A 23,654-nucleotide genomic window follows, 5' to 3' on the forward strand; every position below is an offset into this window, starting at 1 on the left:
CAGCGGTAGCTACGCCCCTGCTCCTAATCCTACTTTAGCGTGGATTCAACTCGACTTATTTTTTAAATCTGTCGCGGAAAAGTCTTGGTGTAGTTTAAATGGAAGATGGCTTAAATCTCCTCTGGAAGAAATTTTCTTCCTCGTGTGTCAATTATCTTAAAATCTATGTGAGTGGAACTCTACACCAGTGCCCACGTTTTATTTGCATTGACTAAGAAACATTATTACTTTTCGGAGCTGTGAAAATAACAAAGTGCTTAGTAAATATGTAAGTAGTTAACCTTTCCTAACCAGCACAAACTTATTTAGTATGACGTCACTCGGCGCCGGATAGGCCAGACAACGCGCAGTAAAGTGTTTTCAGTAGATATATACGTACCAATAAGTTCCCGATTAAAATTGATTATTATCGGACAAAAAAAATATTCAGCGTTTTAATACAATCGAACACGCGTTATAATAGGTACCATTCATTCATCTCCTATGTCCTATGCAACTCTACAAGTATAATGTAATGATATTCATAGTGGGTACCTACAAACTAGATAGTAATCTTTTTCAACTTCTTTTAATAATCATTTAATTTATCTAAAGAGATAGATTACGTTATCACATTTATGTAGTTGAATCTCTTTGATAAAGTTCACACTGAAGGAGTTTTGAGTTCTATGAACAGGATAGAAATAAACTAAAAAGCATTCACTTATTCTGTTAATTTGGTAACTTACTCTACGTTATCGTAAACCCCGTCATTCAATTGTATGTAAATAATTCCTCCTTTTACATATAAACTAACAAAGGGGAGTGGAAACCAATTCATTACTGTCTAGTGACGAGAAGTCCACTCATCGCTCAGCCATGTCGCGGACATTTTACCAATTTAATGGCGTGTCTTTATTTGGAGTATTACGGAATTATCATTTATATAATTAACTAGTTTATTCCCCAGTTCCGCCTTAAAAAGTGATCAATTCTTCATTTTAATAAGTAGGTACTAATTTTGTAAATGTGATGATTCATGAACATAATTGGATAATTGTTAGAAGTGAGTTCAAAAACTAACTGGATTAGGATAAAAATTGGTACGCGGAGGGATAAAAATGTTGGACTCACAATTATAATGATATCCTATTTCGTATTCCCTTAAAGTCCAGTAGAATTCTTATTACGAAAAAGGACTTTAAGCCAGGGAAGCTGCAAGAAAAAGCTAGATCAAACGAAATATAGACCTGTAAAGCATAAAGGTAATGTAATTAGGGCTAGAGATACTACAATGGATGCAGTAGATCTAGAAATAATCACGTACGTACAAATGCATAATTACTGCTGCGATGATTAACCCGTATGCACAAACTAAGCTCGTTCATTACAGAAAGTACTCTTATTTAGTGTTAATCAATGTTATTATAGAATTAGGTACGTCTTTGTACTTAATAAAGTCAAAAACACACGATATAATTATCACAAAAATCTACAACTATTATAATTAATTATAAACTATTATTATAAATATAATTATAATCATTTTAACTCTAAATTCTTGATCTACAAGAACATTTATCGATGGAACGGGTAAATGGGGAAATTATCTTTCTAATATCTTTTTATTTGGCAAATGATTTTACATAATATGGATAGTGTATTCACTCCTTTGAATTCGGTATTACGCAGACGCTAATAACTTAATAATTAATACTACAATATTAAGAAGGTAAGGTCTGTTTGAATTAAGATATTTAGACTGTGAAAAATGAAAACATGTTTGCCTTTTTGTAAATTTTTTTCTTGTAGATTATAGTTATTTTTGATAAAGGGAGGCATATTTTATAGATTTAGAGACATAATAACCAAAAACAAAAAATACGTAATCTACATGCACCGTTCACTGCTTACTACAGTCTACAACCGACTACGACGTGAAGAGTGAGCTCTCTTCCCAATGATGACACAATTCCGTGCGACTGAAGTTGGGCGGGCACATGTAATGATTAAAATCCATGGTATATTAGGAATAGATATATTCTGTGATTAGTTTAACTAATACAGTAACAATTTTTGTTGACAGAACTCAATTCGGTCATACGAGCTCTACATAAAATTCTTTATTAGTTGCTGGTGAGTTTGAATGTGTGTGTTCACGGCTGAGTGATTAAGGGTGGAGTGAAGTCACTAGTGTGACCGTGATCGTGACGTCATCATTCAGACAGTAAATTAAGATATACGGTTGATTTTTTACAATTATCGGCTAACGTTGGTATTTATAAATTAGCTGATCAATAAGTTCGGATGGAAAATAATACACCCGTAGACAATCAAGGATTATTATATAGCCAAGTGCTAGTTTGATTATGGACAAACGTTTATTTATAGGTACAGTGTACACAATGGTAGAAGGCTGATGTTAGACTCTGAGAAGGTTATAGGTTATTTTCTATCCCGGAAAACTCCTTCGCGCGGGCGAAGCCGCGAGCAAATGCTAGTATTATAGTAGTAAAACAAAGAGGACTTTGTAGTTTTTGAGTTTCACGCGCTCAGACAGGCAGACAGATGTGGGGAGGACCCCACATCTGTCTGCCTGTCTGAGCGCGTGAAACTCAAAAACTACCGAAAGGATTTAGATGAAATTTGGTAAGGCTTAGTTTGAGACCTTGGGAAGGCAACGGCTACTTTCTATACCGGGAAAATATAAAGCGCGACTGTAATAACGGAAAACTTTATCCCGTAAAAAATATATAACGCGGGCGGAGCCGCGGGCAAAACCTAGCCTTTTATAGAATGAAAGCTCTATATATCGATATATTGTATAAGTATATCGATATCTACTTCGTGAAATTATCAATCGCGACCCACGTGTCAGCGTGTTGCAATCGGCCATTTTTAATCTAGGAATAATAATACTATTTCGTGCGAAGGCGACAGACGCGATTCACTACTCGTTTAGTATTTAGAAGGCGCGTGCGGGGCACGCCGGGCGTCTGTGTTCGCTTTTATATTATTAACTAACTTAGTGAGAGAAAACTGTTACAAAGTTATGTGTTTTTGTGTTTATAAGTTTGTTCTAACGGATTTAACTCAATCATTTTATTATAGGTAAGATATTAAAGTTTTTACAACAGTTTTAATTAATATTGCAAACATAAGTTAAACCTGAAGCTGTTACTTACCTATTTCGTTTTTATTTAAGCGGGATTGCTAACTAATAGGAACTTATAAGGAGGCAAGAATAAATCTCTTTCTTTTATCTTTAGATTTGATTTTTATAAGACAAATTATTGCATAATGAATGAAATTTAAAAAATATAACATATTTGATACCTTTTGTAGATACACAATAATAAAATAAGTCTTGCTTGATGATATCACTTACAAAGATCGATGATTAAATTATGATCGTGATAATTAACGAATTAAATATTTATTTATATTAAAATACGACAAGATGACCCCAATAAATGTTGTAAAATATAGTGCAATGGAACTAAGAAGAAAAAACGTGGACTAATAAATAATGTAACATCTACTTAAGTATAATATTTTGGGTGGACTTGTCAATTTTGCCGACGCGGCGTGCTTTACAGCCTAATTCATAATTTTCTCTTCACGTTTCGATATCCCTAAGATGAAATATTATAATTATGTCGAAAAATATTTGCCGGCAAACCGTTCCACATCTTTAAACCCCAAAGATAAGAGCGTCGTTAGTTACACATGAATACATTTAATTTAATAATAATATGGCTATCAGTTATTCTGAACTCCGAGCTAATCTTTGAAAAAAATGAACTGATTTAAATGACATTTATAATGATAGAGAATTTTAATAAGATAGATTTTTATATGATAGAGATAAATTTATGGTCTTCTTCCCTGGGAAAAGATTTTCACATAGCCGGCGCCGTGACTAAAACTAATATTAAAAAGTAGGTATTTGTACTTTTGCAAATTTTAGGGTGTAAGCCATAAACATAACCGACCCATGGATTTGTTAGTGTTAACTAGAGCAAGGCAAGGCTGCCCAAATAATGCCGTTATGTTAATGATGCTGCTCGTCTTGTGAATGTAAAAATAATATTATATTGTTCAAGATGGGATGTTCGCAATAAAATAAATTTTCTTGCGACTTCGTTTAAGTTTTATTAACAAATGAAAAAATAATTATCGAAATCTATTCACCCAGTCTAAAGTTCTGAGGTAACAAACATAAAAAAGTCGAAGTCGAATTGAGAACCCCCTCCTTTTTTAAAGTCGGTTAAAAAAATAACTACGCATCTTTGCCCCACCGACTTTGTAAGCATATTCCTGAAATTATTTAGGTCCACCTTTATGACGAGCCGCCTGCTGACATCAGGTCTGACGTCTGACCTCGGGAAGAATCCGCGATTGTACAAGTCATAAAAGGACCCGAAATCGAATTTACTATTCTTTCCCACTTGGGTAAACTGAGCGAACATAGGTTATGATTTAGACTGATTGATTAGCTGAATGCTCCGACTCTATAATCTCTATCAAGACTGGCCATTCAGGCCCTCAGGCCAAATGAACCGGCTTAAATAAATTCTAAATGTAAAATTAATTTAACGATAGTGGTCTACCCAAAAGTTTTAAATCGTGGAATGCTAAACAGGTCCGACAGCCTAGCTCTACCTAACCTAACTACGAATAATAACAGCCGCCACACATTATTCTTTATGAGTGTAGTTATAGGGAATTGACCATATTACGTTAGACTAAATAATATACACATCATATTACTTATTTTATTAAACTAAATAATATAAAGACTTGTTGGTCGCGGAAAATCTTGCCGAGAAAAATCTTCTTATGTGGTCTTTTTATGTGACAATTTTTATGCAAATCTGTTCTGCTGTTTTTACGTTTACTTTTAACAAACATCTAAATATCTTCACAATGCTTCTTATTTATGATATTAGTAAGATAGTCACTTCTCACTAGGGCTAAGAGCACTAAACACTTAATGGTCATGCTGTAATATAGTTTTATCATATTTAGAATGGTCAATATTGACTAGAGTAAATTACCAGTACTTTCTTTAGTATGCAACGAGTGATTTTGGTGCGGCGTTTGATATCGTTTGTGAGATTTTCTGAGGTCCACCAGCCCTTAAATGTCAGCACGCAGTCTCTGAAGTACTAAGAGCGATAATTATGAATTAACAGATTACTCTTCTGGTTACTTGTCTTATTGGCTATAAAAATATCATGTATTGCTATTATTCAAACAATTATGTCACCTATATTTTTAGCAGAACATAGATGTCGCTAAAATAAATATGTTCTGCTAAAAATGTAGGTGATTTTTATTGCACAACGATTTTTAATTGCTTTTTAACTGTATCTTAGCTATTTTCCCCAATACTTATTAATTCCTAAATATAATTGATACGAATGTTTGTATTGCAAATATTTGTAATCAGAAAAGTTACATAAAGGTTATTGAATTATATCAGAGATCTTGCAATTAGCAAATTCGTTTATAATTAATTAGTAACAAATTTTATTTATTATTTCCTGTTTCGGACGTCGTTATTGCTATAATTTTAAATTTGTATCTTATCTGTGTACTAATTAGTGCAATTTTAGAAGCGGTCGCAATATTTAACACAATGTGTTATTAGCCTATTTTTATCGTACATTTTGAGACAATAAGGAGTTATTGTCACCAGCTACGTAGGTGTGACTAATCTGAAAAATGTAATTAAAAACTCGTAATTTTAATGTTGATTTAACTGAAAACAGGTAATGAAAGAATCACATTATGTATAACGTGTAAATAGATGAATAAACAAAAGAAGTAGAGCTCTGAAATAGAACTAAAGCTGTTAAAACTTGAAAATAAACGGGCAGAAACTATTGATGCCTTTTAATCAGACACGATTTTAGAAAATACTTATGATATTTCAAACATGCAACGATATTATATGCTATAAATATTCAGACAGTAAGTCAAAAACCTGGACCAGTAGAAGCCAAGTTATTGCAATTGTTTGAGACCACACGGCGTCCCACCTACCTCTACTGCATAGCAATAAACTAAATAAAAGGCGACCACAGTCGCTACTTAACAAGATATATTATGTTGGCATTTAGGCGCCGCAGGGTCACGGTCAAAATGTTGCTATAAACATATATTTTGAATCTATCGCGAAGTCATTAGTAATTAGTTTGAGTATTTGACATGAACACAGTAAAATCTAAACGAAAATTTAGAGTTTACTTCATTTGTATTAGAATAGATCTACCTGTCTACTTTAAATATTCATTTTGATCCATAAACTTGATCTTGATTTGATCCATAACAAAAATTCTCAACGGGTTTTTCCTGCTTCAAATACAAAAGAAAGTAATATTTAAAACAATTTAATTCTCAGAAATCATCGGGTACTGATCAGTAAATCCAAAAATATCTAACGTTACTACAATTCAAATGCAATTCAATCGTTGCCAAGCCATTACGTATAAGAATTTTTTACTGCTTTAAAATATGTGATAGCTGGCAAAACCCAAATATTTTGCGATCTACAAGCAAATGTCCCTGTATTTTATATATAACTAGTTTTTCCTCGCGACTTCCCCCGCGTGAATGAGTTTTTCGGGATTAACAGTTCCGCTATATATTTTCCCGGGACATAAAGTAGCCTACAATCTTCCCAGGCTCAACTATCTCCATACCTAATTTCATAAATATTTTAAGAAAATCTATAACATACTACTTAGTCTGGCCATAAATACTGTTACACTTAATTATAAAAAAATATTACATTTGAATTTCGAATCTGTCATTTTTATACGATTGTTCATTGTGTTTTCTCATTTTGGCGCCAATACATTGTAAAATATTTTGCGATATTAAAATGGTGTGGGGTGATAAAGAGAACCGAATCGCTGTGATAGCATTACACAAAGTAGGTATGGAGCCAAATGCAATTTTTAAAACTCTCCATACACTTGGTATTAGTAAAATGTTTGTGTACCGGGCTATTAATAGGTACAATGAGACCTCCTCTGTTTGTGACAGAAAAAGATCTGGCCGTCCACGTAGTGTTCGTACGAAAAAGGTGGTCAAAGCAGTAAGGGAAAGAATTCGAAGAAATCCTGTCCGAAAGCAAAAGATTTTATCTCGGGAAATGAAGATAGCACCTAGAACCATGTCGCGTATTTTAAAAGATGACTTAGGACTTGCAGCCTATAAGAGACGCACTGGCCATTTCTTAACTGATAATTTAAAGAAGAATAGGGTGGTAAAATCGAAACAACTACTGAAGCGGTACGCAAAGGGAGGTCACAGAAAAATTTTGTTTACGGATGAGAAAATTTTTACAATTGAGCAACATTTTAACAAACAAAATGACCGTATTTATGCTCAAAGCTCTAAGGAAGCTTCCCAATTAGTCGACAGAGTGCAACGTGGACATTATCCGACTTCAGTGATGGTTTGGTGGGGTGTTAGCTATGAAGGAGTGACTGAGCCATATTTTTGTGAAAAAGGTATCAAAACATCGGCACAAGTGTATCAAGATACCATTCTTGAGAAGGTAGTTAAGCCCCTTAACATCACCATGTTCAATAACCAAGTATGGTCCTTCCAGCAAGACTCGGCGCCGGGTCATAAAGCTCGGTCCACGCAGTCTTGGTTGGAATCGAACGTTTCGGACTTCATCAGAGCTGAAGACTGGCCGTCGTCTAGTCCCGATCTTAATCCGCTGGATTATGATTTGTGGTCAGTTTTAGAGAGTACAGCTTGCTCTAAACGCCATGATAATTTGGAGTCCCTAAAACAATCTATACGATTGGCAGTGAAGAATTTTCCCATGGAAAGAGTGCGTGCTTCTATTGATAACTGGCCTCATCGTTTAAAGGACTGTATTGCAGCCAATGGAGACCACTTCGAATAAGCTTTTTATATTTTTAATTGTTTTATATTTATGTATTAAACTGACACACTGTAAAAGTAATAAATGTTATTTGCAGTTAACAATTTTCTTTTTTCTTTATTACAATATTTATGGCAAGACTAGGTATATTTTTATAATATGTATAGATTAAATTATCGTGATGAAGCCAAAATCCATAAAATGCCATGAGTTTCAAAACGCCGCCATATTTACGATAATGATTTAATTACACACGGCCTTGGTGATCAGCTGTTTATCTACACACAGTACATCAATCAACGTAACCTGTGCTAAAATATATTATTGTGTACTGCAAGGCCAGTCATATTGTCTACTATTATCGCATACGCTATGCATGCTATTGTATTTAAACAATTCATTTAGACATGCTCGGTAGTGACAAGGTATATGAAAAATAAGTAAACATTGCCAAGGTCGTTGCCACGAGAACAATACGGACAGTATTACGATAACATATAATCTTATTCATCAGGAGTTCGATTAAACTTCGTTTTAGTTTGATTCAAAGTAAGATACAATGGTATCTAATAAGACATCTTTTTTTACGCGGTAAAGTGTCCTCACTGCACCGGATGGTAAGTGGAGTGAGGTCTAATAGAATGTCGACTGACGAGAGATGATTACCCCTCGACAGTCGACACAATTATGCCGGCCCGTTGGAACCGGATATACACAAGCTGGTCCCGGAACGCGACACACTTACATGGGCCGTTATGGCGGGTTTTAACACCCTGTATACACTGGTCGCTATCCGAGTGGAAATAAAGTATATTCTACCACCAGTAATGATCTTTTATCTTATCTTCAATAAGTTACTAAGATTTTTCTTACATCATTCATTGGTCAAGATGTTTATTTCACTAGCTGCTGATTCTTCTCCATTAATCTGCACCTCATCTGTGATTAGTCATATCGGTGAATTCCTTGAGTTCACTTGTTATAAAATAATCACAAATTATTCTTTGTTAAATTTTCTGTAAACGTATATACATATAAGAAGGTGCTGTTGGATATTTAGAATATTATTATGCTTTTTTTAAAATATGTTGTTAGGTTAAGCAGAATTTAAATCCATTAAAATAATTAACCATTGTTTATGCCTTGCAACATTGTGAAAATATTACCTGTTTACGTAATCAGCTGCGCGGAAAAAAATATGACTATTCGTAGGCAGGTACATTTAATTTATACAAACGAATATTGAATAAACTGGAACAATCCAAAAAATCAATTAATGGATATTTCTTTTATTTTCAGATCTCAATCCTAAGTCGGTATGTAAGTGGCTTTAAGCGACTATCTGAAAATGGTTGAAACGAGTATTAAAAAGACTGAAGAAACACCTGTAAACAATGTAGACAAGGATTCCATCAAACAAGATCTAAATACATTGACTGATGCAAAATCATTATCGAATAACGAAATCGTTGCTCATTACACCAAAGATGATCGTGATTCGCCGATAGAACGAGTTAAATTTGAAGGAGTAGACGATAATGACAGCATATGCTCCGAATCCTCCATAGCAGAGAAGCTACCACCGATCCCCGATGGCGGGTGGGGATGGGTTGTGGTGGTCTCCGCGTTTCTAGTCTCAGCCTGCGCCGACGGCCTGGCTTTCTCATACGGTCTCCTCCAAAATGAATTCACCAAATATTTTGAAACCACGCAGTCAAAAACATCATTAATAGGCAGTTTGTTTATCGCAACACCATTAGTTGCCGGGCCGATCATGAGCGCGTTAGTAGACAGATACGGCTGCAGAACTATGACAATCATTGCCGGACTGATATCTACAATCGGATTCCTACTAGCAGCAATAAGTAATTCAATTCCAATGTTATGTCTGACGTACGGATTCATAAGTGGTCTTGCGATGGGCATTCTGTACGTCACAGCAGTTGTGTCGGTCGCGTTCTGGTTTGATAAGAGGAGGAATTTGGCAGTGTCTCTCGCTTCGTGCGGGATCGGTTTTGGTACTTTATTATACTCGCCGATGACGCATTACTTCTTGGAGGTTTACGATTGGCGAAACACGATAGTATTACTTGCTGGAACTTTATTAAATATGTGTGTTTGTGGCGCGCTAATGAGGAATCCTGAGTGGTTGGAAATTAAACAGAAGAGGCAGAGGAGATTATCAAAGGCGAGGTCAAGGAAGTCTTCAAGCGCAGGCTCGATATCATCGAGGTCTCTTGGTGGAGAGTCTGAATATCTCGATGCGGAGGAACTGAAGAGTTTGCTCCAGAGTGGTAAAAGCCCTGAGTATATCCTAGCGACCCTGGCGTCTACTATAGCGGAAGCAGAAAAATTAGAAGCCACCACACAAATGAACGCAGATCAAGCTTACAAAAGGATGCATTCGGCGATACATCTGCCGACGTTTATACAGCAAAACGAAAAGGTATCACTTATATCATGTTTTATTTTGATTGGCTCCCAAATATTGTAAACATAATATCTTAATAATTTTTGTTATCGTGTGCAGAAGTTTATAGATCGATTATAGAAAATTGGCGCCTATGACACCTTCACAATCTGCACGTGTTTAGGTTCTATGAATTAAAAATATGTTAGTCGCCATGTCGACGCATTGCACGAGCATCACCGAAGTCAAAAAATATTGCGTGTTGTTTTATTGACTATATATCTGTTCGATTAATTCAAAGAGTTCTAAGATGATAAAGAGTGGACAATAGGATGATTGTAATAAAAAACATTTGGGCCCATGAGTTGGTTATTCAATCTACCGTGAAATAGCAAAACATCAATGTAAAATACTTCATATCTTTTCCATATCGTGATTTGCACGTTTTATTAGCATATTTTCTGTAAATATGTATTTTTTGTATTAATATCTAAGAACGATGCGACATCTTGTCACACGGTATGTAGTAAGAAAAAATTTAAAAAGTTAAAATTTGGTCTTGATGTTCGGTCTAACAATACTTTTGAATATCTTAGTTTAATTATAAGAATATGAAACATCTTTAACATCTGTGTAAACTTCTATTGATGTACTGTGAGCGTGCCAGCTCTCAGTAATCGCCCTAGAAAATTAATTGCAGTCTAAAATCTTATTGGTGGTATGTCTCTCATATGTGAAAGTCCGCCTGGGTAGTTACCACTGCAACGCCACTGTCTCTGTTTCTACTATTTATGGCCGGTCGTATCGCTTACCATCAGGCGAACGGCAAGCTCGTCATTCAAAGCCATAACAAAAAAAACAGTATAGTCTTATCAGGGGCCTTATTCTCTATACCACACGTTATTTGGACAGTAAGTAACACAATACGTCGCGTTCAAGACTATAGAAATTCGCATACAAAATACCATCCCACGATAATTTCACGAAGATAACGTGACGCGGCTCCGTTACGCGTTTACATTGACATAGCGAATAAGGCCTCAGGTGCTATCTCTGTAATATCGTTTACTTGAAAGTTGAACGGCAACAACACAAAATTCGGTTTCAAGTATGTCGTGTCAGGTTATTGACCTTGTAGAGTGTCTTACAGGCGCATCGAACAAGGAGTGTGACAGATAAATTTGACTGACCCTTCATGGATACATATAAACATGGTTTTTTATATTTCTTTCTACACATATATAGTAGAGGTAATTAAATTTAAATCTTAATTATTAAAAGTCAAGTAAGTGATATATAGAAATTTGCGAATATTCGGCAATTTGATGATTTTTATGTGACACTATTTAATATTGCCAGTTGTAATAGTTTTCTGTCAAACAGTGGCACCTTTCCAGGCCGGCCACGTAATGTAAACAGGCTACCTAGTGGCTCTACCCATACTACGCTATGTAGTCATAGCGTAGGAATAGTTTCCTAGTCGTTTCCAATGTAATGCATTTCAAATTCACTGAACGTATAGGAAATCGTGTAGCCAAAAAGTAGTTATGTCAAAAGGGACCAACTCATAAATTGGAATAATTGTGTCTCGGGTATCGGTTTCAAATACAATATTTTGGTTACGCTAAAAGTTTCGAGTTCATTGGATTATTAAATTTAAGATACTTTAAATTTGTGGTACTTAACACTTAACTTTATAAAGATAAAAACTCAGTTATCTCGAAATTTTTATCCTTTGGTTCTTTACGATATACTACGTCCAATCAGCTCTACAATTAGCACAACGAACCGATGAGCTGTCTATTTTGGCGCTGACGCAAGTTCGGCATCAAACTGACATGTTGATTTCCCGACAAATTAATTACACCGAACCATACAATTACACATACTTCGCGCAACTACGTATCTAACATAGTAATTATGTAGTCAACCAATGAGAGTTGCTGTCCTCTTCATGTCACCAGAATAGGGTACCGGACTCAGTTTTGTTCTTTACTATTATCAAATATTTACGCTGTATAAATTATAACACAGAAAGAATTATTAAAATCCGGTAAAAAATCACCAAGTTATAAGTCTTTAAATGTCAGTGGAAGGGGTAATTAACAAGAAACAAAAAAGAGACGAAATACCTACATTTGACGTCATCAGGAATTACGACGCGTGCGAAAGAAAGAGATGAAGCGATATCCCCACATCGCGCCCACTTCTGCACGTTACAATATTTTAAATATGAATTACTGGCCTATTTTTTAACCAATTTTTATGTAGTTTTCGCAGAAGTGCTTCTTTTTCGTATTATTAACCATTACATATAGAATAATGAACATAATCAAACATAGGCCGGTTCCCTATTAGACCCGACTGATATGAAGAAGAGAGGGCTCAACAGTGGCGATGGGTCTATATAACCTGGACCCTGCCGGGTTCCCTTTACGTAAATTTATGTGATTTTAATGATCATTATAACAATTTGCGATATTCATGAGTATTAGTACATCGATTCTTGGGATCCCTTTCAGGGAATATCACCTTTCGCCACTGGGACTCAAAGAAGTCTGTTTAAAATTAATTAACTTTAAGAAGCTCTACTGAAGTTTAAAAGAAAATTAATTTTTAAATGAAATATAGTTCGATCAAGTCACTCATCTGACAGTGCTTCATAAACGGTAGCAACATAACGTGAATTACTTTATGAAATAGCATTGGACTGCTCTCGTTCTAGTTAGATGTGTAATGTCAAGCGGTAATTCTATTATTTATAAAGTTTAATTATCCGCGTTCCGTGAGTGAATCATTTGACGGTAAACAAAGATACTGTATATGATGCAATTAGATGTATAAGGAAGTTTTGCTTCACTCACATTCCGATTATATTCTAAAACAGTAATATACAACATCATTTAAGGCGTAGCGTGAATGTTGTTTACTTGTTAGAAACACTAGAGAACAAGGGCGCCGCTAAGATTCGTTTTAGGGAGGTCCATCTACACCTGCACTATACTATATAAAGTTTTTTCAAATTCAAATCGCGCGGGCTTTAAAATGCTTTATCATAATAAAACCTCTGTGGTTGATAGTTCCCATTGTTACAGATTTATTCATTGACTTATATTTTTTGGGGTTTTTTTTTTGAGGATGGTGCACGTGCACTTATTTGCACCCCCGTTTCGGAGCCCAAGCTAGAGAAGATATTAATTGACAATTGTTGATCAACTTTAGTGTTTTATTGTATTGTAGAGGTCCTCTGCAACTAGTTGAGAGTGTCGCGTGTGTGTATCGCGTAGGTTTGATCTGAAACCTAAATACTAATCCAATTTTGGAACTTCTTTCTAGAATGGGAAGCAGTATGGCCCCGCGAGTCATAGTATTCCAATATTTTTTGCTCAGGGACTACGCAGGTGGATCAACAAACAAAACCTAATGGAATGTAAAATATTAATATTGAACATTTAAATATATGATTAATAATATTGGGTTATAATTTGAAATAAATTAGGAGTGAGTAAAGTTTCTATGGATTTTATTATTGGAGTACAGTCAATAGGTCCGTTACATGGTATTACACGGAGAGAACAACTCAAAACCGATTTTAGTGAAAAAGTCAAGAACACTTAAATCTTTAAAAATTCTGAACGCAGAGACATTAACATTAAAACCTGTTTTATACAATTGACTATAATCAATATTTTGTCTTTTAACTTTCACAATATGTGACATGAGAAAACAATAACTCAATTACTCAATAATGATTAATTAGACACTGAACAATAACGTTTAATAATAATTGATGAATTATCGATGACTGAAGTATGACTTATATATTTTAGCAGTGGTTAGGCACAATGCATAATATCTCTTTGAATGATCATCACTGAGCATTCATTGAAATTCCAAGCCGATGAGAATGATTGTCTCTAATTTCTTAGATATTATCCAAAGCATACTAAATAAATGATGAATCAACACGCCACGTTTTGACAATTGTATCGTAAACATATGGTTTATATCGAGTGAAGGCACTGTAAAAAAATGCAAACATTTTTGAATCTTTAAGCCTATTATGCAACCCCCACTGTTTGATTCTATGTCGAAGTATTTATAATTTAAATTAAAATCGTATAGGTTGACGTAGTCATTCTTAGTACCATTTTCACATCACCTCCCTTATCTACATTTTGCCAGCTACGTAAAGTCCTATATGTGATTGGGCGTGAGCTCATTGTCGTAAGTCTGCCCACCGCTGAAAAAACAATATGATACTATAATGCTGAGTTCGTAGATTTATACTGGTTTTAATTACTCACCAGTTTCTTAATAATAAAATAGAAGTATCTATCAATAAAAGTTCTGGATGTTTGATAAAATAAATAAGTTATATATTTCTTAAACACTTTCCTTTAATATGTACCGCATTTCACAGGTCCCGTCTGAAGTCATAGAGAAACTAATGGAAAACAAACGACTCTACAACATTATATTACAAAACTACCCCGATCTAATAGCAAAATCTAGGTCAGAAATCAACATCAACACGGAACACCCTGAAGGGACAACAAATCCAGCACAACTGCCAGTCGAAATAAAAGTTAAGAAAACTAAAACAACTTCTGAATCGGAGCACAATAAAGAAAAAAAGGAGAAAAAAGAAAAACCATCAGAACCTACATCGAATTCACATGGAAACCCACAACATAAAGATAAAGTGCCCCCAAAACCACCGCAACAAACTAATTGGTTGCGGCAGATATCGACAGACCATCATTACTTAAGAGACATGCCCTTGTACAGGAATACGATGATGCATCGAGGTGCTATGATGACGATTCCTAGGTACAAGTTGCGAGCTTCATCTTTGCCTGATATGTATAGGAATTCCATGTGGTCTCTGGAATCGGAATCTGATGATGAATTTGTAAGTATATTACAACCTTCTATCAAGTTATAAGTAGGATATTTTTCTTTTGGTGCAGTTGTTATGGCATATCTAATCTAGTTTATTTTTGATTATCTATTCATAAATTTATTTGTTTATAGTATTAGTGTAATTTTCAATTCATAGTGATATTTTATTTTTAATTTTTCTTGCCATAAAGCTGCTCGATAGCTTTTTACCACAAATTCAAAACATACCTTTACCTAGAAACGCTATAAACGAATGCATGAAATAATTATTTTATTTCTTACTTTCTTTCCTAGTTATAATGTGAAAGATATCAAACTATAACGTAATTAGATTAATTTTAAAATGTTTATTAGTAGGTATTATTAATTTAGTTGCACAAATTACTACATTAAGTCCTTTAATCCGTAGAGATGGTACGAACGTCTGTGGATGACTTTCAAGGCTACCTTCGACTTCAAGATGTTCACTGAGTTCCACTTCTTGATGTTCAACTTGTCTTCCCTCATCCTCTCTGTGTGGTTCATCGTGCCTTACTTCTTCCTCATGTCCTACATGACTGAGAGACATGTTGATGGAGGCGCCATGATGATCAGTATTATTGGAATCGCCAGCAGCATTGGAATTGTAAGTATTTATCTTATTTTCTGGTAACCACTAACATCAAACAATATGCGTAGTCTAAACAAAATTAAACTTCACTGAGGCCAGGGAAGTTATTGACAAAGTTTAATCGGTTTATTAGTTTTATTGATACTCCAAGAAATTCACAAACTTAAAGACTCTACTTCTATATAATTTCAATTTATTTATAATATATTTCCAACATTTGATACGAGGTACTTTAATTTCTAGGATCGAACCTTAGACTAAAGTAAAATGCTTTAAATTTCAACCAGGATTTTTAGTGTGAATTAATTTCAGATAAAAACAATGTATCTGTTTTATAATCGTTATCTCTTGATAGTTGAAGTATTCCGCATATTATATTTTAATCCCTAGAGATTATTTTTCAAGGCATTTCCTTATAATTATTTTTTATCAGCCACTTTTCACAATTTGATATTTTTACATTCTGAGTATGTTAATAAAAGATTGTAAATTGATTGCATTATCAGAAATAACATTATAATATTATCTCAAACTACAAGTGCACTGTTATGCATACAATGCTTTGGAAATTTAAATTCTCGGTGTACTCTTTCTAATCAGTGGGGCCTTTGGCGAGCGATCGAGCGAACTGCACACATACTTTTGAATAAAGGAATAAATTAAGAAATTTTAACAGCTAACTTGCCAATAACCCGTGAAATGTTTATTACGATGAGGATTTTTTCAGCATCAAATTAGATGGACTGGTAGGAAATTTCCATTAAATTACTATAATGTTCTCTTCGTTTGTCCTTTATTTATGCAGGTAGGCCTCGGCTGGACCGGAGACCAGCCCTGGATCAACGTAACCAAAACCTACGCGGTGTGCCTGATTATTTGCGGACTATCAGTCGCCGCGTACCCTCTCTTCATCACAAATTACTGGGCCCTGGCTGTCATCTCAACTGTCTTTGGGCTTTCTTTCGCCAGCTCATATGCCTACACGCCAGCTATACTCATGGAACTGATGCCCATTGACCATTTCACTATGGCGTACGGGATGATACTGCTCAGTCAGGGTATAGGGCATCTGGTGGGACCGCCTATTGGAGGTAATATATTATTCAAAAATATTTAATAATTCATAAGCATTGTTTGCTTTAAAACTTACCTCAATAATGTCTATTTATTCGCCATTGTTTGTTTTTACCATGTTGAATAGCATTCAAGGTCAACGGAAGCAAGATAAAATTTATTTAACTTTGTCAGACTTATGTTATAGCATTTTTCAGTAAATTGTATTTGATAGGTTGTAGATTAGTAAATTGTACAATTCTCTATTACATTACTTTATGTTTGTTCTTCCTTAATTGATGGGTATTTAGGTACTGAGCAACACTGATTGCAATTAAGATTCAAATGAGCATGATGTAGGACAGCCCACGTAAAGCTATGTTCGTCTGATGACACGCTTATATCATAGATCCATTTGCCATTGTTTTATACAATTATATGAGTGGAGCAGATAAATCGCTTGGTGTTATGAGAAGTCTACTATCCATTCAGTTTAGAGCGTTCTTTTGTACTTGACTGTACAGTGACCATCAAACCTACACCCATTTCTATTGTCTACATGGGAAAACTCGCCATAATAGCTCATTTAGATTAGTTTCCGCGGTCAACATATGTGACAAAGTACAGTAAAAAAGTGGATGGGTTACATCAGGTTACCCAATATTGGAATTTACACCGTATTTAGCATATTATTACATCTTTCCATACTTATAATAATGGACTTAGATTAAAAGATAGTATCAACAATCGTTCCTTCCAGGTTTGCTGTACGATTTGACGGGGACCTGGGACCTCACGTTCTATGTGGGAGGCTTGTGGCTGGTGGTGTCTGGACTCTGTGTGGGCATCATCGCTTACACTAAGGACGTGCGGCTCTGTGGCAGCGCGCCCCTGCTGAAGGAGGCAGAAGAAGCCAAGTCTGAAGCTGCAGTTGATGTTTAGATTTTAAATTTAGAATACCAACCGCCATTAATAATTTGAAATATTACCAACCGCCATTTTGAAACTACTGGAAATGTTTGATAGCATGAATAGATCGGCTAGATTGAACAGTAACGATATCTAAAGGTGTCATATTTACAATAGTTACTTGATAAACAGATACATATTTGTGTACGATTCGGTCGCAAGGCTATTGACGGAACTATAGTTTATCTGTTCCAAACGAACTCTATCGCAATGTTAGCGACCACCGTACACAAGGTGTTACCCGCCATAGTGGCTCACGTTAGTGTCTCGCGTTTTGGGATCAGCCTGTGTAAATTTGGTTCTAACAAGCCGGCATAATTGTGTCGACTGCCGAGGTGTAATCATCTCTCGTCTGTCGACATTCTATTGGACCCCACTCCACTTACCATCAGGTGTAGTGAAGTCAGTTTACCATAGCCGTATCAAGAAATATATTGTTATACAGAACACGTCATTTCAAAACTCTTCGATCCATTAGGATTGTTATTGCTACAGAAGAACAGGGGCCTTATTCTCTATCCCGCACGTTATTTTGACAGTGTGTAACAAGCACGTAACACAACGCATCATGTTTAGGACTATAGAAATTTGGCTTACAGAATACCATTCCACGCACATTTCTCGAAGATGACACGGCCGCGTTACGCGTTTACACTATCATACAGAATAAGGGCCCAGCGTCAAATATGACCGCGGTCCGACAGAATAGACAGATAGGACATATTAGAGAATTTTGTATGAGATTTTATTTTTCTAAATATGATACTAATACGAACTACCTCAGGGTGCTTGGTAATGTTGTTTTGTTGTAAATATTTATTAAGATAAATGAAAATTTGTACATACATTTGTAATTTGTATGCCTTTTTAATTAATTAATACGTTTTAAATGAAAAGTTTGTTTTATTTTAATAAAATATAAAATACAACTTCGTTAATTAATGTAGAAAAAGGGTATCAATACGATATATTGGAAGAGTGTAAACTGTCAGAAATTCCACTAGTTGTTAATGAATTAGGTTGACGTAAGCTTAACCTCAATTATGAGACATAGACACAGACTCTGGTGCTAATACATTAGCTAAATCTCGCATAATGTGCTATGGAAAGAGTTTTGTTCGAAGTCTCTCTGAAGGATAAAATTCTGCATGAAGTGATCCGTCAGAGAACTAATGTGACCGACATAGCTCTGAATGTTAGTAGGTGAACGTGGCAATGGGCTGGTCACACATGTCGCAGAACAGATAACTGCTGAAGTAAGCGTGTTCTGGAGTGGAGATCGCGTCTTGTCAAATGTAGCTTGGGACGCCCTCTAGCCAGATAGCGGAACAACTTACACAAGAGGGCCGGTAGTGACTGGACGCATAAGCAACAGACCAGGCTCTGTGGCTCTATGGGAGAGCCCTATGTCCAACAGTAACAGCAACAATTGATATCATTTTTAGAGCAACATTAGAGACTTAGTCATCTAAGAACGCTTACTACAGACAAAACATTAATCTCTGTAGTCAACTTTACTGTGAAGTCGACTATGATTGAAGCAACTCTAGACTGAACACTTTTATGATAAAACGACCGGTTATTTTGTAAAATTTTATACCCATTTTTAACTTATTGCATGTATGGTTATATTATACATGCGTACAAAATGTTAGGGTGAAAAAGTATACAACTACGATTAAATAATATATGAAAAACCCGTACAGAATTATCAAATTTGTAATTTTGCAAATAGGTATTATTATAAGTCAAATAAGACATCCATTTCTTATGTATTAGCTGCTAAATGTATTTTACGTCAACTAAGAACAAAAATATGTATTTTAATGAGTTACTGTGTTATTTCATCCAGCTGGAAGCTAGGACCAATTTTTATATCTATACTAATATTATAAATAGTAAAAGTTTATGAGTTTGTTTGTAGGTTTGTAAGCGCTTTTCTCTGGAGCTATTGAACTGATTTCTAAAAATCTTTCCTTAATAGGAGGCTACATTACTCCTGAGTGCAATAGACTTTTATCCCTGCAAAATATTCATCCCGGAAAAACTATTGCACATGGACGGAACCGCAGGCAAAAGCTAGTCTAGAATAAAACAGATATGAACAGGGATATAGCTTAATTTTCCTGTTACATTCAATAATTTATAAATATTGTGTGTAGACGTGTATTTACGTGAACAAACATTATATAAAAACTTTGTTAAAAACTTGTGTGTGAGAATATGTGCACGAATTTACATCCAAATAATTATCGTATGTAAAATTTTAATTCCTTATTTGATGCAGTATACATAAACAAAACATAAAGTAAATATGGGTGGGGCGACGTATGAAGTCCAGCCCCCCCGACCTAGAAAGGAGGTAATGTTCCAAACAGTGGGAGACGCTTCTAAACCAGAAATTAACTCATTTAAACCAAAACGGAGTGATTCTGAAATATCATTTGAACATATAAATAATTCTAAAGAAGATGATGAGTCTTCTGGATTTGAAGAAGTTCCAGGCATCCGTGTATTTAAACCTGAAGATTATGTAGCACAGAAACCCCAAACGGATCTTCAAGACAAATGGCGATGGATTGTGTTAGCAGCCGCTTCAATGATCATGGTGATTGTAGATGGTGTTGGATTTTCTTTCGGTCATTTAAGTGGCGAACTCGCACATAAATTTAACGCTTCGCAACTAAAAATCTCTTTAATAGGAAGTCTGTTTATTGCCATTCCACTTCTCGCTGGGCCTGTTATGAGTGCTTTAGTGGATCGATGTGGATGCAGAGTTTTAACTATCGTCGCAGGAGTTTCATTATCAGGTGCTTACCTGTTAGCATCAGTAAGTAATTCGGTCACCGTTATATGTTTAACGTATGGTTTCATTGGTGGCTTAGCTGTAGGAATTCTATATGTAACGACTGCCGTTTCTGTGTCATTTTGGTTTGACGTGAGAAGAACTCTAGCTATGAATATAGTTTCTTGTAGTTTCGGAATTGGTCCTTTAATTTTTACACCCTTAATACAATACTTATTGAGTTATTACTATTGCCTGGACGTGATATTTATTCTTGCTGCTGTATTACTGAACATCTGTGTATGCGGCACAATAATGAGGAACCCTTATCATTGGTCGAAAAGGGAAGAGAAAAACAAAAAAATACAATCACTAGATTCGACAAATAGTTTAGCAAATTCAACCTCACTGCCTTCAAGATGTAGCAGCGGTGAGTCGAGTTCAAGTATACCGCTAAGGGTCATCATGAACATGGAACGTGAAGAAGAAAACCGTAAAACTGATCCAGCAATGTCACCAGCTCAAGGCAAACTTACGGAATCACCCTCAGATGCTAACTATGGGATAGACAGCAAAGATAAAACAGATAATAAAGAAAATACAAAAAAAGGAAAAAGCATGGCGGCGAAACAAATACAGCTAAGAAATTGGTGCAAGGCCATGTTGATCGACCAACATTATCTGAAAAGAATAGCATTATTTAGGAACAGTATAGTGCACCGCAGTGCAATGACTTCTATCCCAAAGTATAGACTGAGGAGTTCGCTTCGGCCTGATGTTTACAGCAATTCTAGCTGGTCATTGAGCTCGGAGGTTGAACACGAAATGGTAAATATTTTTAACATAATTTAACAATTTTAATTTACATCAATTCCATATTAGGTCATATATCATTTTTATATTAGGTCTCATGTATACGAACGTAGTTCTGATTTAGTACTATTGTTTATCCATTTTTGCCGACAAACAATATTAAGCAAGCATTATTGGGTTCCGACTTGACAAACATTCAATGACCCAGAATGCCCGAAAAGAAATCGAAAGATTGACATGCAGTGCCTTATAATTCAAAGATTTATATGATAATTGTTTTTTGTCTACTTGCTATGACTTGAATACATATTTTTGTATATATTTTTTTGCAGAAATGGTACCTACGTTTCTGGGTAACGCCGGAGATAATGTCGGACTCCGTCACAGCGTTTAAAAACACAGGCTACATTTTGTTTAACGTGTGCCTGTTCAACCTCTACGCTTGGTCTATTTTTCCGTACTTCTTCATTAAGTCTTTCATGGATTCTAAGTATGCTGCTGGTGCAACTTCAATCATTTGTGTTGTTTCTATCTTCAGCGTCACCGGTAGTGTAAGTAAAATAGTTACCTAAGTTAAAATTTTAAAAAATAAAATTTTATACAAGCCCACAAGGGTTATCACTGTCCATTGACACGCACGATATGAGATAAATGGAAAGGTATATTGGCCACACGAAAAGTTGCGAATTGGTGGAATTCCTTAATAATTAAATAAAGACATTTAGCAAAATATAATTCACTTCTGTTTTTTGGGAGACTGTGATATTATTTCAGAAAACTGTTTCATGTACTAGGTGTATTGCATTGTTGTAGTTAAACTTGCTGCCTCTACGATATTCCAATCTCGTCTTCTTTTGAAATTGCCGTATTGTCATTTAGTTAAAATTATAGATGTTATTATGCTATTTTTCTTTTCTAAGCATGAATCGACACCACTTTATGTTTCGATAATACAGAGTATACGCTTCCCGATGCAGTATGGTTAAAATTTAAATGTATTAATTTTTCTGTTCTCAGGTTCTCTGCAGCTGGGTTAGGGAGAAGCCGTGGATGAACGTAATGGTATTTTACAGGAGTTGTATCATCCTCTGTGGCCTCTCGCTCGCAGCTTGCCCCCTCTTTATCACGTATTATTGGGTCATGGTGTTTATATCCGTAGTTTATGGCTTCACCCTTGCCAGCTGTTACGTCTTGTCACCAGTGATATTGATGGAATTGGTGCCTATGGAACAATTTACTGTGACGTATTGTGTTGCCCTTCTGGTGCAAGGTTTTGGATATTTGGTCGGCCCGCTTGTTGGAGGTGAGTTATCATTACTAGTCTAGTGGCAGTATATGGGTCTTGGGTTGGATCCGAATTACTGCCCGATATGGGACGATTTTTATCGAAATACGGTTTACGGATCCCGAATGCAATTGTACATATTACACTATACTACTTTAATGTCTTGTTATCTTTTATTTTTATTATAGCAAGCACTTTCAAAGACATGTAGGAAAGTCGATACATCCTCTGACCTTTCTATGTCTTATTACACCTGGCTAGTTGAATATAATATACTGAAGAGTTAGACCAACTTCTTGTCAAAACAAGTTGCCATGATGACGGCATTTTTACCATAAACTTATTACATTGAAATCTCAGAATAAGATCAAGCAACTTCTATGCTTGTCATTGTTCTGAGATTGAAATAAATGCCAAATTTATAAACGTTTAAAGTGTAAAATAACATATATTTTTGCAGGTTTATTATTCGATGTGACTGGCGCATGGGACGGTACGTTTTGGATGGGCGGTTGCGGTTTGTTATTATCAGGAGTTTTGGCGTGCTGCATCAGATTATCACGAACTTGTAATGTTGAAGTTTAATTGTTTTATGAAACAAGGTGCACAATTATATTTAGTAATATTATATTAATATATATATTAGTTAAAAGTGAGCTGTTTTTTTTTTACTTCGTATTAGTTTATTTGCGACTATTTTTCACTCTCGACTCTGTCTAAGTAAAAATATTTCTACAATTTTTTAGATAAAATTAAATATTCTTTGATAAACTAAAGAAGCCTAAATAAAAATACTTCTCTCTTGTGAAGAGATACGTCTTTACATTGCGGGCAGAAGACACCAGATGGCTTAAAATTTTGCTGAGATTGATAGACGTTATAAGAATGAAAGTGTAGGTGCAAAAAGTCTATAATTATGGCGATATCTCAGTA

General features: G+C 35.2%; 2 protein-coding genes across 2 annotated transcripts; both read left to right on the top strand.

Annotated features, from left to right (window-relative positions):
- The first annotated feature begins 2,878 nt into the window (after nt 1-2,878).
- On the top strand, nt 2,879-18,734 carry LOC115444786 (monocarboxylate transporter 14). The gene is made up of 6 exons (XM_030170698.2): nt 2,879-3,090; nt 9,191-10,337; nt 14,725-15,216; nt 15,616-15,831; nt 16,622-16,907; nt 17,630-18,734. The coding sequence occupies exons 2-6, from the start codon at nt 9,240-9,242 to the stop codon at nt 17,809-17,811; spliced, it is 2,274 nt and encodes a 757-aa protein (XP_030026558.2). The 5' UTR covers nt 2,879-3,090; nt 9,191-9,239; the 3' UTR covers nt 17,812-18,734.
- Nucleotides 18,735-19,971: 1,237 nt separating this feature from the next.
- On the top strand, nt 19,972-23,373 carry LOC115444789. Its single transcript, XM_030170701.2, has 4 exons — nt 19,972-21,451; nt 21,769-21,987; nt 22,454-22,739; nt 23,182-23,373. The coding sequence occupies exons 1-4, from the start codon at nt 20,153-20,155 to the stop codon at nt 23,304-23,306; spliced, it is 1,929 nt and encodes a 642-aa protein (XP_030026561.2). The 5' UTR covers nt 19,972-20,152; the 3' UTR covers nt 23,307-23,373.
- The last annotated feature ends 281 nt before the right edge of the window (nt 23,374-23,654 follow it).

Source organism: Manduca sexta, chromosome 8 (genome assembly GCF_014839805.1).
Source record: "Manduca sexta isolate Smith_Timp_Sample1 chromosome 8, JHU_Msex_v1.0, whole genome shotgun sequence".
NCBI classification, from domain to species: domain Eukaryota; kingdom Metazoa; phylum Arthropoda; class Insecta; order Lepidoptera; family Sphingidae; genus Manduca; species Manduca sexta.